This window comes from Danio rerio, chromosome 17 (assembly GCF_052040795.2).
Source record: "Danio rerio strain M-AB ecotype USA chromosome 17, GRCz13ab, whole genome shotgun sequence".
NCBI classification, from domain to species: domain Eukaryota; kingdom Metazoa; phylum Chordata; class Actinopteri; order Cypriniformes; family Danionidae; genus Danio; species Danio rerio.
Window position 1 is genome coordinate 9,240,001 of NC_141037.1, and position 17,401 is coordinate 9,257,401.

General features: G+C 36.0%; 2 protein-coding genes across 5 annotated transcripts in view; one reads left to right on the forward strand and one right to left on the reverse strand.

Moving 5' to 3' along the window:
• Positions 1 to 8,222, reverse strand: part of syne1b (spectrin repeat containing, nuclear envelope 1b) — a 367,683-nt gene extending 359,461 nt beyond the window's left edge. For all 4 annotated transcript variants that reach the window (XM_087289683.1, XM_087289682.1, XM_087289680.1 and 1 more), the window contains exon 1: positions 8,175 to 8,222. The gene's annotated coding sequence lies outside the window, so the exon portion shown is untranslated. The remainder of the gene's footprint in view (positions 1 to 8,174) is intronic.
• Positions 8,223 to 10,715: 2,493 nt separating this feature from the next.
• Positions 10,716 to 16,076, forward strand: myct1b (myc target 1b). Its single transcript, XM_087290113.1, has 2 exons — positions 10,716 to 10,815; positions 13,242 to 16,076. Exons 1-2 carry the CDS (start codon positions 10,761 to 10,763, stop codon positions 13,742 to 13,744), a joined length of 558 nt encoding a protein of 185 aa, XP_087146239.1. The 5' UTR covers positions 10,716 to 10,760; the 3' UTR covers positions 13,745 to 16,076.
• The last annotated feature ends 1,325 nt before the right edge of the window (positions 16,077 to 17,401 follow it).

The following is a 17,401-nucleotide window of genomic DNA, read 5'->3' on the forward strand; positions in this document are numbered from 1 at the left end:
CCGTCAGGCTTTCACAAGCCAGCCTCAAAGTTTGTTCTCAAACTTTAAGAATCTAGTTATTATTTTTATTATTAATATTATTATTCTTCTTCTGAGACTAAAAATTAAACTCTATCTCCACCTAGACCTTTCAAGCTATGACCATCAAACTCGGGTCAGACCTCCGAACTATTCTGACTCGAGTTGCTATATCCTTTTGGACTGATCCGACTTTCGGTTTCCCGAAAAACGTCCCGGGACCGTCGGAAAAATCCCATAGACGTAACATTGGATCAAACTTTGTGACCTCATAACTCCGCATCAGAATGTCACACAGACTTCTAACTGGGCTCATTTAACTCAGACTATCAAACTGCCAATGACTGACCACCTTTAAACTTTCTGGCCACGCCCTAGCAACCACTTTTGGACCCTAGAAACCGTCCCATAGACTTCCATTGCAAAAGACTCTCATTGACTTTACATGGGATTAAACTTTGTGAGCTCATAACTCTGCATCAGACTGTCCCACAGACTAATGATTGAGCTCATTTAACTCAGTCTAGCCAGCAGCCAATCACTGATGGCCTTTTAACTTTCTAGCCACACCCTAACAACCAGATACTGCACCCTAGCAACTGTCCCATAGACTGCCATTAAAGAGGTTCAGACTGATATTGTCATGCTGCAGTGTGATAGAGACATGGGGGTTGTTTTTAACTGTTCATACTGGCAAGAAGCTTTGATACATCATCAGTCTAAGCTGTCAATCAACTCCATAGCAACAAAACAGACTAACCTAGCAACGATATAATAGCAGCTATATCTCAGCATCAGAACATCGTAGAGAGGCGGGGGTTGGCTTGTTTGAATCAGGCTCGCACACCATCTATCTATCTATCTATCTATCTATCTATCTATCTATCTATCTATCTATCTATCTATCTATCTATCTATCTATCTATCTACGTACCTCTATCTATCTACCTACCTACATCTATCTATCTATCTATCTATCTATCTATCTATCTATCTATCTATCTATCTATCTATCTATCTATCTATCTACCTCTATCTATCTATCTATCTATCTATCTATCTATCTATCTACGTACCTCTATTTATCTACCTACCTACCTCTATCTATCTATCTATCTATCTATCTATCTATCTATCTATCTATCTATCTATCTTTCTATCTATCTATCTATCTACATCTATCTATCTATCTATCTATCTATCTATCTATCTATCTATCTATCTATCTATCTATGTATCTATCTATCTATCTATCTATCAATCTGTCCATCATGCTAACAACATGCTAATTCATGCTAGAATCATGCTAGTTACATGCTAATTCATGCTAGAATCATGCTAGTCACATGCTAATTCATGCTAGAATCATGCCACTCACATGCTAATTCATACTAGAATCAGGCTAACAACATGCTAATTCATGCTAGAATCATGCTAGTCACATACTAATTCATGCTAGAATCATGCTAACAACATGCTAATTCATGCTAGAACCATGCTAGTTACATGCTAAATCATGCTAACAACATGCTAATTCGTGCTAGAATCATGCTAGTAGCATGCTAATTCAAGTTAGAATCATGCTAACAACATGCTAATTCATGCTAGAATCATGCTAGGAACATGCTAATTCATGCTAGAATCATGCTAACAACATGCTAATTCAAGCTAGAATCATGCTAGTCACATGCTAAATCATGCTAGAATCATGCTAGTCAAATGCTAATTCATTCTAGAATCATGCTAGCAACATGCTAATTCAAGCTAGAATCATGCTAGTCACATGCTAAATCATGCTAGAATCATGCTAGTCAAATGCTAATTCATTCTAGAATCATGCTAACAACACTCTAATTCATGCTAGAATCATGCTAGTAACATGCTAATTCATGCTAGAATCATGCTAGTAACATGCTAATTCTTGCTAGAATCATGCTAACAACATGCTAATTCATGCTAGAATCGTGCTAATTCATGCTAAAATCATGCTAGTAACATGCTAATTCTTGATAAAATCAAGCTAGGTACATGCTAATTCATGCTAGAATCATGCTAGTAACATGCTAAATCATGCTAGAATCGTGCTAGTAACATGCTAATTCATACTAGAATCATGCTAGTAACATGCTAATACATGCTAGAATCATTCTAGTAACATGCTAATTCATGCTAGACTCATGCTAGTAACATGCTAATTCATGCTAGAATCGTGCTAACAACATGCTAAATCATGCTAGAATCATGCTAATAACATGCTAAATCATGTTAGAATCATGCTAACAACATGCTAATTCATGCTAGAATCATGCTAACAACATGCTAATTCATGCTAGAATCATGCTAACATTATGCTAATTCATGCTAGAATCATGCTAACAACATCTATCTATCTATCTATCTATCTATCTATCTATCTATCCATCTATCTATCTTTCTTTTCATACTTTTTAAAACTGTTTAAATAAACTATTACCGTCAGGCTTTCACAAGCCAGCCTCAAAGTTTGTTCTCAAACTTTAAGAATCTAGTTATATTTATTATTCTTCTTCTGAGACTAAAAATTAAACTCTATCTCGTCCTAGGCCTTTCAAGCTATGACCATCAAACTCGGGTCAGACCTCCGAACTATTCTGACTCGAGTTGCTATATCCTTTCCGACTGATCCGACTTTCGGTTTCCCGAAAAACGTCCCGGGACCGTCGGAAAAATCCCATAGACGTAACATTGGATCAAACTTTGTGACCTAATAACTCCGCATCAGAATGTCACACAGACTTCTAACTGGGCTCATTTAACTCAGACTATCAAACTGCCAATGACTGATCACCTTTAAACTTTCTGGCCACGCCCTAGCAACCACTTCTGGACCCTAGAAACCGTCCCATAGACTTCCATTGCAAAAGGCTCTCATTGACTTTACATTGGATCAAACTTTGTGAGCTCATAACTCTGCATCAAACTGTCCTACAGACTAATGGCTGAGCTCATTTAACTCAGTCTAGCCAGCAGCCAATCACTGATGGCCTTTTAACTTTTTAGCCACACCCTAACAACCAGATACTGCACCCTAGCAACTGTCCCATAGACTGCCATTAAAGAGGTTCAGACTGATATTGTCATGCTGCAGTGTGATAGAGACATGGGGGTTGTTTTTAACTGTTCATACTGGCAAGAAGCTTTGATACATCATCAGTCTAAGCTGTCAATCAACTCCATAGCAACAAAACAGAGTAACCTAGCAACGATATGGCACCAGCTATATCTCAGCATCAGAACTTCGTAGAGAGGCGGGGGTTGGCTTGTTTGACTCATGCTCGAACACCATCTATCTATCTATCTATCTCTAACTATCTATCTATCTGTCTATCTATCTACCTCTACCTATCTATCTATCTATCTGTCTGTCTGTCTGTCTGTCTGTCTGTCTGTCTGTCTCTATCTATCTATCTATCTATCTATCTATCTATCTATCTATCTATCTATCTATCTATCTATCTATCTATCTATCTATCTATCTATCTATCTATCTATCTATCTATCTACCTCTACCTATCTATCTATCTATCTATCTATCTATCTACCTCTACCTATCTATCTATCTATCTATCTATCTATCTATCTATCTATCTATCTATCTATCTATCTATCTATCTACCTCTACCTATCTATCTATCTATCTATCTATCTATCTATCTATCTATCTATCTATCTATCTATCTATCTACCTCTACCTATCTATCTATCTATCTATCTATCTATCTATCTATCTATCTATCTACCTCTACCTATCTATCTATCTATCTATCTATCTATCTATCTATCTATCTATCTATCTATCTATCTATCTATCTATCTATCCATCATGCTAACAACATGCTAATTCATGCTAGAATCATGCTAGTTACATGCTAATTCATGCTAGAATCATGCTAGTCACATGCTAATTCATGCTAGAATCATGCTAGTCACATGCTAATTCATGCTAGAATCATGCTAACAACATGCTAATTCATGCTAGAATCATGCTAATTTATGCTAAAATCATGCTAGTAACATGCTAATCCATGCTAGAATCATGCTAACAATATGCTAATTCATGCTAGATTCATGCTAGTAACATGCTAATTCATGCTAGAATCATGCTAGTATCATGCTAATTCATGCTAGCATCGTGCTAACAACATGCTAATTAATGCTAGAATCATGCTAGTAACATGCTAATTCATGCTAGAATCATGCTAACAACATGCTAATTCATGCTAGAATCATGCTAGTAACATGCTAATAAATGCTATAATCATGCTAACAACATGCTAATTCATGCTAGAATCATGCTAGTAACATGCTAATTCATGCTAGAATCATGCTAGTAACATGCTAATTCATGCTAGAATCATGCTAACAACATGCTAATTCATGCTAGAATCATGCTAAAAACATGCTAGTTCATGCTAGAATCATGCTAACAACATGCTAATTCATGCTAGAATCATGCTAGTGAAATGCTAATTCATGCTAGAATCATGCTAACAACATGCTAATTCATGCTAGAATCATGCTAGTAACATGCTAATTCATGTTAGAATCATGCTAACAACATGCTAATTCATGCTAGAATCATGCTAACAACATGCTAGTTCATGCTAGAATCATGCTAACAACATGCTAATTCATGCTAGAATCATGCTAGTGAAATGCTAATTCATGCTAGAATCATGCTAACAACATGCTAATTCATGCTAGAATCATGCTAGTAACATGCTAATTCATGCTAGAATCATGCTAACAACATGCTAATTCATGCTAGAATCATGCTAGTAACATGCTAATTCTTGTTAGAATCATGCTAACAACATGCTAATTCATGCTAGACTCATGCTAGTAACATGCAAATTCATGCTAGAATCATGCTAACAACATGCTAATTCATGCTAGAATCATGCTAACAACATGCTAATTCTTGTTAGAATCATGCTAACAACATGCTAATTCATGCTAGAATCATGCTAGTAACATGCTAATTCATGCTAGAATCATGCTAGTAACATGCTAATTCATGCTAGAATCATGCTAACAACATGCTAGTTCATGCTAGAATCATGCTAACAACATGCTAATTCATGCTAGAATCATGTTAATTTATGCTAAAATTATGCTAGTAACATGCTAATTCATGTTAAAATCATGCTAGGTACATGCTAATTCATGCTAGAAGTGTGCTAACAACATGCTAATTCATGCTAGAATCATGCTAACAACATGCTAATTCATGCTAGAATCATGCTAGTAACATGCTAATTCATACTAAAATCATGCTAACAACATGCTAATTCATGCTAAAATCATGCTAGTAACATGCTAATTCATGCTAGAATCATGCTAACAACATGCTATTTCACGTTAAAATCATGCTAATAACATGCTAATCTATCTATCTATCTATCTATCTATCTATCTATCTATCTATCTATCTATCTATCTATCTTTTCATACTTTTAAAAACTGTTTAAACTAAATAAACTATTACCGTCAGGCTTTCACAAGCCAGCCTCAAAGTTTGTTCTCAAACTTTAAGAATCTAGTTGATCTTGTTTTCCCTATTCTGTTAGTTGATTTGGTAACATCAGGCTTTTAAAATGGACGAAATCGGACTTCTGTCTCTTGCTTATTTCTCTATGTCACCACAGTTTCTGACGGCTTTATTGTTGTGTTCCCCTTTATACTTTTTATGGTTGTTTGTAGTGGGGAGTCCCAACCTGCTTTAAGTTTGTTTGGTTGTTATTTATTATGTTGTTGGGCTCCCCATCTCTAGTAATTTTGGATTGTTTTGCTGATTATGTTACAGTTTTTCTCAGCGACTTTGGTTCGTTTCTCACAATACTATTTACATTTGCATAACAGGTAAAGCATTTCTCAAAACAATGATTCAATTCAATTCAATTCAGCTTTATTTGTATAGCGCTTTTACAATGTAGATTGTGTCAAACCAGCTTCACATAAATGGTCATAGTAACTGGATCAGGGTAGTTCAGTTCTTAGTGTTTAAGTTCAGTTCAGTTTAGCTCAGTTCAGTGTGGTTTAAAATCATTACTGAGAGTCCAAACACTGAAGAGCAAATTCATCGATTTAACTATGATTGTCATTTTTTTATTTTATATTTCATTAATATATGCTCTCCTACACAATCATCACAATCAATCTAAAATCATGAATTCTTTACAAGCTATTTAAGTCATCCGGTGCAATTGCATTTATATCACAATATATATTGCAGTGAATATTGAGGGGTTTTTTAAAATCGTGCAGCCCTAGTGCATATTGAACTCTGATATATGGCCATTTAGGAACATATATATATATATATTGTAGCTATAGCCCATAAAATTGTAGCTATAGCCCATTATGGCTAGTGTATTTTTGGACACATACGGTTGAAGTCAGAATTATTAGCCCCCCTGTTTATTTTTCCACCAATTTCTGAGAGAAGAACGGAGAGAAGATTTTTTTCAACGCATTTCTGATCATAATATTTTTAATAACTCATTTCTAATAACTGATTTATTTTACCTTTGCCATGATGACAGTAAATACAATTTGATTGGATATGTTTCAAAACACTTCTATATAACTTAAAGTGAAATATAAAGGCTTAACTAGATTAATTAGGCTAAATAGGCAGATTAGGGTAGTTAGGCAAGTTATTGTATAACGATGGTTTGTTCTAAAGACAGTCAGAAAAGAAATTAGCTTAAAGGGGCTAATAATTTTGTCCTTAAACTAGTTTATAAAAAATTAAAAACTGCTTTTATTCTAGCTGAAATAAAACAAATAAGACTGTCTCCAGAAGAAAAAAACATTATCTCACATACTGTGAAGATGCCCTTGCTCTGTTAAACATCATTTGGGAAATATTTAAAAATGAAAAAAATCAAAGGGGGGCTAATTATTCTGACTTCAACTGTTTGTACAGTACATATTTGTAATCTCACTAGTTGAAGAAAAGATTAGTGCTGGGCAAAAATGAATTGCGATAAATCGCATGCAAAATAAAAGTTTGCCATCATTTAAATGTGTGTACTGTGCATATTTATTATGTATAAATAAATATGCACATGCAAGAACACACTTCATTTGTAAAGGACATACATAGTAAAGTTTTAAAAACAAAACTTATTTCTATCGTGTTACACACATACATAAAAACTTAATACAAAATCATTTTGTTACAAAGATATTTACATTTATATATAATTTGTATCAAAACAAACAAAATTGTAACAAAATTGTGTCAAAGCAAACCTTTATTTTGGATGCGAATCATGCGATTGATCGTCATTAATCTTTGCTCTAATTTGAAACATGTTTGTAATTCCACTGGTTGAAGAATAAAATTTGTAAACGGTCATTTTTGCAATAATTCGCAGAATATTTAGCATATATTGTACAGTAATCAACATTAAAAGTCTATTAAAAAAAGACTTTAATAATGATCAGAATGAGTGTCGTTCAGTAATTTTTGGACAGCTTTGATGAAGTTTTGATCATAGATTGTAAAAAAAAAATTATCCACTTCAAATAAACATTAATTTATATTTTATATATGTGAAATCCAAATATGGACTTGTATGAGTGATATATGTAATTTACAATGCCATATATACTTTAGGACTAACTGCTCAACATACAAACTAAAGCCAAAATCAATAAAGTTAAACATTTTAGATATAAATGCATGATTGCACACAAACCAAGCCTTTTCCTGGGTAAAATGTATATTAATATTAAGAAATTCTGATAAGAATAATAATAATCAATGGGCTAACTGATTATTCTATTCATATTAATACAAAAAAGAACTTTTTTGAGCTATTTGAGCTGAACAGTAATTAAAACTCCTTTAACTTTGTCCAGTAGGAACAAACAAACTTATGAAATGCATCACTGACTTGCATGCATATTAATCAGCCAGTTATGCACGTATCCAAGTGAAGACAACAGAAGCTCAGCAACACACAAGATAAATATCTGCTGTCTAATGTGTGCTAACAAATTACAAAGTAAATGCAATTACGCAAATTTCCCAGAAAACCACCTCTGATGCATAATAATAGATATACATCTCCTGTAGAGTAGTGAATATGCAGTGCGTGTCTTACCGTGAGCAGATGACGCTTCCTTTCCCTCTGTGCTGTTGTGCCTCATGTGATAGTGAAACTCTTGTTAGACAGGTTGTCATGGAGACCTTTAAACAAGGTTTCAAAGCCCTGCTATTTCATGTGATTTTTACCGCCACCTATTGGTTTAAAGAGAATAAGAAGAACCAGGGGGCGTTTACACTCAAGTACAGAGCAGCAATGAAACAAAAACACAGAAACGCTAAAGATTAGATAGATAGATAGATAGATAGATAGATAGATAGATAGATAGATAGATAGATAGACAGACAGACAGACAGACAGACAGACAGACAGACAGACAGACAGACAGACAGACAGACAGACAGACAAGATGGATGGATGGATGGATGGATGGATGGATAGACGGACGGAGACAGATAGACAGACAGACAGACAGACAGATAGATAGATAGATAGATAGATAGATAGATAGACAGACAGACAGACAGACAGACAGACAGACAGACAGACAGACAGACAGACAGACAGACAGACATATGACAGACAGACACACTGACAGAAAAATGATAAGGCAGACATACACTCACTGGCCATTTTATTAGGTACACCTTACTAGCACCGGGTAAGACCGCCTTTTGCATAAAGAATTCCCCTAATCCATCATGGCATAGATACAACAAGGTACTAGAAATATTCCTCAGAGATTTTTGTCAGCTGCACACATCCATGTTGCAAATCTCCATTCCACCACATCACAAGGGTGCTCTATTGGATTGAGCTCTGGTGACTGTGGAGGCCATTTGAGTATAGTGAACTCGTTGTCATGTTCAAGAAACCAGTCTGACATGATTCACGCTTTATGACATGTTGCGTTATCCTGCTGGAATTAGCCATCAGAGGATGGGTACACTGTGGTCATAAAGGGATGGACATGGTCAGTGACAATACTCTGGTAGGCTGTGATGTTGACACAATGCTTAATTGGTACTAAAGGGCCCATAGTATGCCACGAAAACATCCATCACACCCTTACACCACCAGCAGCAGCCTGAACCGCGGATACAAAGCAGGATGGATCCATGGTGTCATGTTGTTGATACCACATTCTGATTCTACCATTCGAATGTGTCAGCAGAAATCGAGACTCATCAGGCAATGTATCTAAAATCTTCTATTGTCCAGTTTTGGTGAGCCTGTGTGAATTGTAGCCTCAGTTTCCTGTTCTTAGCTGACAGGAGTGGCACCCGGTGTGGTCTTCTGCTGCTGTAACCCATCCACCTTAAGCTTGGACGTGTTGTGCATTCAGAGATGCTCTTCTGCAGACCTCGGTTGTAACGAGGGGTTATTTGAGTTACTGTTGCCTTTCTATCAGCTGGAATTAGTCTGGCCATTCTCCTCTGATCTCTGGCATCAACAAGGCATTTGCGCCCACAGAACTGCCGCTCACTGGATATTTTCTCTTTTTTTTTGGATCATTGTCTGTAAACCCTAGAAATGGTTGTGAAAATGCCAGTAGATCATCAGTTTCTGTAATACTCAGACCAGCCTAACTGACACCAGCAACCATGCCACGTTCAAAGTCACCTAAATCACCTTTCTTCCCCATTCAGATGCTCGGTTTGAACTGCAGCAGATCATCTTGACCATCTCTACATGCCTAAATGCATTGAGTTGCTGCCATGTGATTGGCTTATTAGAAATTAACAAGCAGTTGGACAGGTGTACCTAATAAAGTGGACGGTGACAGACAGACAGACAGACAGACAGACAGACAGACAGACAGACAGACAGACAGACAGACAGACAGACAGACAGACAGACAGATAGATAGATAGATAGATAGATAGATAGATAGATAGATAGATAGATAGATAGATAGATAGATACTGGTTTTTCGTTGTATCAAGCTCATTATTATTAACATCAAGGTTACTGTGGCTCCACAGTGGCATCTGCTGGCCATTCCTGTTTTTGTTTTACCCCAACATTTGCCAGTACACCAAATTTCAGCAAAATTGATAGTTTTTTTTTTAAGGTGGGTATTTGTACATGTTACTTGTTTCTCTGTTCACAGTGCTATGCCAAAAGACACAGATGCTAATGCACTGAGGAAATCCCCTCTCTGAACTTATCACCTATATGGGCGTTTCCATTTTCTTGTGGGAATTGTGTCAAATCAAAACTAACCTAAAAGATGCTTTGTTGATTTTTTTCTCTAACCTAATTATCTTCCTTTTTCCTCACTCCATCTCAAAAACCAATCTGACAAAGAAAAAACTTTATAAGTGCTAAAAGGTCTGACAGTGTTAGGTTGGTCTATTATAATATAATGGGGTAAAGAAGCCATTGCATTGTATCCACTGAAACGAAGGAAATGATGCAATAGGAAACAGCCCTGTTCCTCTGGATTTCTGTCCCGAACAGATAAGCAGAGCACTTGCTAATTTTACAAGTAAAGAGGCAGGAAGAATGACGACAAAGTTTCCCTTTATGCAAACAAAACAAAAAAAAAAGGTGCCAGATTCCCTGAGAAATACAGTGAACAATTGCTGTAGGCTTGGATTGAGCATCTGACTGCATGTTGACGTGCATCTGCAAACCAGTATGGCTTCAAATGAAACAAATGCGCTTCAGGAAATGCTTAAAAATATTGATTTTGGTAAGAATCGTCATGCATTTGTTTTACTATCATTTTTAGATGACATTTTTTTCTATTAACACAAACCGTGTGTCACTATAAGAATATTTTAAGATTTATTTTGCATTTGTATTGTACCCAAAAATGTTCATATGCTTGTAAATGTGATTCAAATTGTAGTTTAACGAATTAATTTAATGCTAAAATTACATTAAAAACATGTTTGCTTCTCGTCATCTCTTATTATATATAATCAAAATAATTCTCATGCATTTGTTTTGCTACATCATGTTTAGCTACAGCATTGTCTATCAACATAAATCATGTGTCACTATAAAGATAATTTAAGATAGTTTTCTGTTATTTTACATTTGTATTGTTCACAATTCTTGAGTTTTTTTGTGGGGTAAACTTTATTGTTTTATGTTCAATCAACTTAAATTTGTAAAAAAAACTATTGAGTTAACTTAATTCCTTCATGTTGCCCCTACACAAATTGATTGTGTGGAGCGAGGCATTTTTGCAGTGTCGATAAAAACTTCCAGAGCAGTACATTTATTCAGTTATTTAGAATGCTTTCTTATTTTCTATAATCAAAAGAATTGCCATGCATTTGATTTGCTATCATTTTTAGCTACTGTACCGGGGTTTCTGCAGGTTTCACCAAGTTAAATTGAAGACTTTTTGTGACATTTTTAGGCTGTTATGAATGACATTTTAGACTTTATACAGTAATAAACGCTAAGATTTTTTTTTTCAAACATCCCAGTCAGATATATATACATATATATATATATATATATATATATATATATATATATATATATATATATATATATATATATATATATATATATATATATATATATATATGTATAATAACTGAACAATAAAAATGAAGGTTGGGTAAGTATCTTCAGCAGTAAATACATGGAAAACTTTTAAACAAATGTTATTGTAAGAAAAATAAACCATTATGGTAAAGAGGATGTTTTAAAGATTAAATAGAGTTTAAAATTCATTAAAGGTTTTATTTAGATGGATCGTTGGTGATTGTTTGGGTGTTAATGGCCAGATTACTGACCAGTATTGAAATACAGTAGTATAGTGAAGCTACAGCACTGCACAGTAAAAAAACGAGGCATATTCATTTCTATTATTAAGCATATGTATTATTGTCAGCCACTTTAAACATTATAAATAGTTTGAACATTAACTGTGCTTGCAGGTAAAAAAAAAACTTAAACATTTAAATTAAAATGAGCTTTTAAAAGTTAATTAAACATGTCAATGTTTTTAATGTAAAAAGAAAACTGCTGTACTATAATGTAAAGTATTAACTTAGTAGCCTATTCATCCAAACCAGGAAATGTTGCTTGGGTGTTATAAATATAGGCTACATGTCTTATTCATATTTACACAATTTTTGATCAATTTTGAAATATATGTTGCATGTACAAATGACATATTTGTAAAACCTTTTGAAATCGAAACATTAACTTGTATGTAGATTGCTAGGGAATCAGTTAATTTGGAAGGATGTCAAGCTGACAAAACATTGCTGCACTCTGATACAAGTTTTAATCATGGAGAAAATTAAAAAGCACTGCAGTGTTTGGGTGTCATGTGTTTGTCTAAGATAATCAGTCTACCGAAATTATATTCCATATAAAATGTGAAGCTGATTGGTCAGTTCTTGTCACATGACTCTCTGTGCGGCATTCTAAGAATGTCGAGATGTTTTCAACTGGGTACGCCTGGAGTATACAAGTGCGTTGCGCTGTCTGCGCCTTCATTATAAATAATGAACTTGCATGTGGAAATGGTGCAATATGTGAACAGCCGCCATTATTTGCGATCTACCGCAGTTGACGAGTGCCGTTCTGTGGCCCGGGGCAACACTGCTCTAGAGTGTATCTGCTCTGCAAGCGCCACACACCTCTTTCTCTATTTCTGTGTCAGTTGGATTGAATTTATGCAGCTGATGACGAGATGAATTATAGTAAACATTCAAAGCACAAAGATTTGATCGTAGGCTTCAGATAACAGCCAATACTGATCACATCTGAGCTATTGTACGCATCAAATAATTAAAATTGTATAAATTATTCTTATTAAATTATTCCTTTACGCACCACTAGAAGTAAACCCCACAGTTTGAGAACCACTGCTTTATTTTATATAATCAAAAGAATTGCCATACATTTGTTTTGCTATCATTTTAGCTTCATCATTTTCTATCAATGCAAATAAAACATATTTTAAGCTTATTTTGCATGTGTATTGTGCCCAAATTGTTCATTTGCTTGTAAATGTGCTTCACATCATAGTTTAACTAATTAATTCAATGCTGAAATTAGATGAAAACTTCTAAAACACTACATTTATTCAACTATTCAGTATGCTTTATTTTTTATGTAACTAAAATTATTGACCTTTCCATCCAGAGGAGCTCATCCTGGCGTTCTGCTTGTCGATGTTAATCGGTCTGCTCATCGGGATCTTGATTTTCCTCCTCCTCACATGGATGTCAAGAACCAGAGCTTCGGTCAGGATGATCAGACATCAAACCCAGTCTTCAGAATCGAAAGGCTGTCACCTCAAACACTACAAGAGTCACGGCTTTGATAAGAACAGTGAATATGCTGGAAGAGCTGCTTTAAATCTGCACAGGCAAACGTCTGTAGACCCCAACGAGCTGCTGGGAAGGAGCCCCAGCTTTCAGAACTCCACTTTTCGGCCACCTGTAAAAAAGACTAAAAAGAGCAGCGATGAAATGGAGGATGATAATCAAGCAGCTTTACTTCCTAACATCACAGATCCATTTAGTATGGAGCCAGCTGAGTCCTTCTGGCTGGGGAAAGGCAGTTTAAGAGGTTTTCTGCCCAGACAGACTCCGCCACCTGCATATGACAGTGTCATTCACATCTTTCAGGAGACATGTACCTGACTGCAATGTGATTACAGACTATGGACCTGTGAAAAATTTTACATAAATCACAAAACATGGATTAACCACAACAAAAGGAGAGAAGATCTAACAGAAGCCTTGAGAAGGATCTGACTTACTTATTTGCATTACTAACCCTTTGCAATAAGGTGCCATTTGTTAAAGGGATAATTCACCCAAAAATGAAAATTTACTTATTGTTTACTCCTCATCAAGTGGTTCTATACTTCAATGAACTTCTTTATTCTGTTGAACACTAAATAATATATTTTGAGGAAAGTTGAAGACCTGTAACCATTGACTTCCATAGTACTGCCACAGAGTTTAGTTCCAGTCCTGCTTCAACACACCTCTTTAGGCATCAAACAAGCCTAAAGCACTCAATTATTTCAATCAGGTGTGTTTAATTAGGGTTGGAACTCAAGCCGCTGTCACAATGGACTTTTCGCCCCACAGACTTTCATTCATACGCACACGAATGCATCAGTTTCGCAGTTTACTGCATTGCAAAGTTCAAGCTTGATGAACTCTGACCTGCGAAATCCCATCACACGACTTCATGAGACTAATCAAAACTCAAAACATGACCTTTCTAAATGGAAATTTAAAATATGGACCAATCACTCGCTTTTTTAAACGTCTAATCATCTTGTTTAATCCCGCCCCTTTTGCTGCACCGTACAACAGAATATCGCATGCCCAACTCTAGTGTGACTGCGGCATAAACTGTGCAGAGCTATGGCTCTCCAGAAACTGAGCTCGACACCTGCATTAAATAGTATTAACAGATACAACTTTTTAATTTATGATTAAATGTTGAAATTAACATAAGCGCTTAACACAGTTTTAAAAAAAAACTTTTGTAAGAGGAACTAGTTTCTTCCACCGTTCATACACATCTGCAGCTGATGTCAGAGAAGCAGAAACTGTTGCTACTTCACCAACATCACTTTAGAGCTAGTATTTGAATGATTCTCTAGCGTAATGTCTAAAGTGACGACAAAACAGGTGATTTTTCTGACATTTTAAGATTATAAGGTTGAATGGCATGAAATGCCATCAGTCAACAGAGATTTTCTAGTATTTCTCTGTTGCAATCAGACGATCACAATAATTAACCCAGAAAAAGTCAGAGCAAAGCAAACACTAACAGATTACTATGGTGAAAATACACCACTAAAAATACAGAGAGAGATCGACTTAGAATGTCACTTACCTGTTCTGTAATGACTTGTTCAGCTGTAGTTTGCTGTTTTACCCCCCTACACTCTCAGAAATAAAGGTACAGGAGCTGTCACTGGCGCAGTACCTTTTCAAAAGGTTTATATTTGTACCTGAAGGGTCCATAATGATACCTCAAATGTTCTTTTAGGGTACATTTGGGTACTAATATGCACCTTTTAGGTACCACTGTGGACTATTTGGGTACAAATATGTATCTTTTAAAAAGGTACTGCTGCCCCAGTGACAGCTTCTGTATCTTTATTTCTAAGAATGTAAGGACTTCTGATGTGGTCTCTGTTGCCTTTATGTTGCATAATATTAACCATCTTTGCTCTGCTTAGTATGCAGACATCCCATGTTGGGAAAAGTCATATTTCCGGGGGATACATGGTCCATTTGCGGGAAAGTGGGTGCCTGAAGAGCGAGGGGGAGGGGGGGGGGTTGATTGGGGTTGTTTGAGCAATGTATCTGAAGAGCGGTGGGGGTGAGTTGCGAGCAACGTACATGAAGAGCTCAGAGGGATAGGGTGGAGAGGGGTGTGTGACATATTTAAGGACTGGGCGGGAGACGCGCCATTTCCGGGAAATTATCATTCATTTGCGGGCATCAGGGAGTCTCTATGCATTTGCGGGATACTCCCGCAACTTCCGGGAGACTTGGAAGGTCTGAGTATGACAGGCTGTCTGCCACGCTGACACTCAGAAAATTTGAATATTTAAAATAAGCAGTATACTTATAAATAAACTACATTAAAAAGCCTCAAAAGTACATTATGTTGTTCAACAGCTGTAATATTTGCCACTCCTGTGGGGGGAGTAATACACAAGGGTGAAGAGGCTGTACGAGTGCCGATACTACTTCAATATCTCACAGCTATCAGCCAATCGTTTTCGAGAACCAGACAGAACTGTTGTATGTGTGTATGTGTATGTGTGTGTGTGTGTGTGTGTGTGTGTGTGTGTGTGTGTGTGTGTGTGTTAATTAATTAATGTTAAAAAGGTTAACAAAAGGAACCTTATTGTGAAGACTTAAAAATGTTGAAATAACTGTAGTTATTGTAGTTACTGTAGTTTGCATTGCTTAAAATAAACCTGAGCTTTATTAATAACAGTTGTTTTAGTCTATCTGAAGAATTTTGTTATGAACTTAAGAACATTTGGTATGAACTTAAGTAATTAAAATGAGAAATATAATAAAAAATAGGCTGATGTTGAAAAAATAACCATATGTGTTATATTAAGTACTCAATTTTGCTCAATGTGACATATAGCTTTCTAACGGCCCATTCACACGGGGCTTCAGCGTCAACACTTGACTGAAGGCGTGTCTGAAGTTGGGGCTAACGCGATCGTCATAGCAGCGTCAGCCAATGAAATTCCGTCAGCAAAAGGCCACTGTCCAGCTCAGGGGTGGGCAATCTCGGTCCTGGAGGGCCAGTGTCCTGCACAGTTTAGCTGCAACACTAATCAAACACACCTGAACATGCTAATCAGTGTCTTTAAGATCACTAGATATCTATAAGCAGGTGTGTTTGACTAGTGTTGGAACAAAACTCTGCAGGGACACCGGCCCTCGAGGATCAAGTTTGCCCATCCCTAGTCTAGCTGGTGTATTTGCATACAGCAATCTGATTGGTTGACGCTCCCATTGGCGCTTGAAAAGTTGAAATAGTCATAACTTCTGCAGCGAGCAATGCCTCTGAAGCGGCGCCGAGTGTGAATGGGGCATAAGTGAAAGTGTAACTAAGTGTACGTTAAATTACTTTTAACCATGGTTACGAATTATTGCATAATATATCATATTTATAAGCCACAATATGTACATGGTACTTGAAAATGATGAAAATTTCATGGTAAGTAAAGGAATATGCTTATTTTAAATATAGCAAACCATGCAAACTAGGAAGAGCAGAAAGTACAGCAGAGTGCCTCTTGGGAATCTTTTCAATATGGTATTGTTCTGTTTGCCTTTCCTGAGATGAAAGCAAAATATCTCTCTTGAGTCCTTAGCCTTGCTGCAGTCTGTCTGGGCAAAGTAAATAAGAGCTGGTAAAAATTCATTTTCTACAAACAGAAAACAACATGATTGCATGAATGGTCAATAATCCCAAAAATAACTACAAAGCACAACACATGAATGTTCAGAAGAAAACTTCAACTTCAGTTATTTTTAGTGATAGCAAGAGACCAAACTTACCTTGAGCTCTGAGGTAACTATAGAAACAGCAAACGTTACGTTACATTTATAAGAGGCATTCAGACTATTTATATTCTGACATTTAGCTATATAAATACACATTTATGTATCTAGACTGTGAAAGAATAGTGTGAATGTCTATTCTAATTATCTTATAAGGACGAAAAGGGACACTCTATGCATTATATACCAAAATAAACAAACAGAATAAACTCAAGACCACAATCCTGAAGCTTT

Coding starts and splice junctions, on each gene's coding strand:
- myct1b (XM_087290113.1), top strand. CDS start 10,761: ATGGCTTCAAATGAAACAAATGCGCTTCAGGAAATGCTTAAAAATATT. Junction 10,816..13,241: donor GCTTAAAAATATTGATTTTG/GTAAGAATCGTC, acceptor CTTTCCATCCAG/AGGAGCTCATCCTGGCGTTC.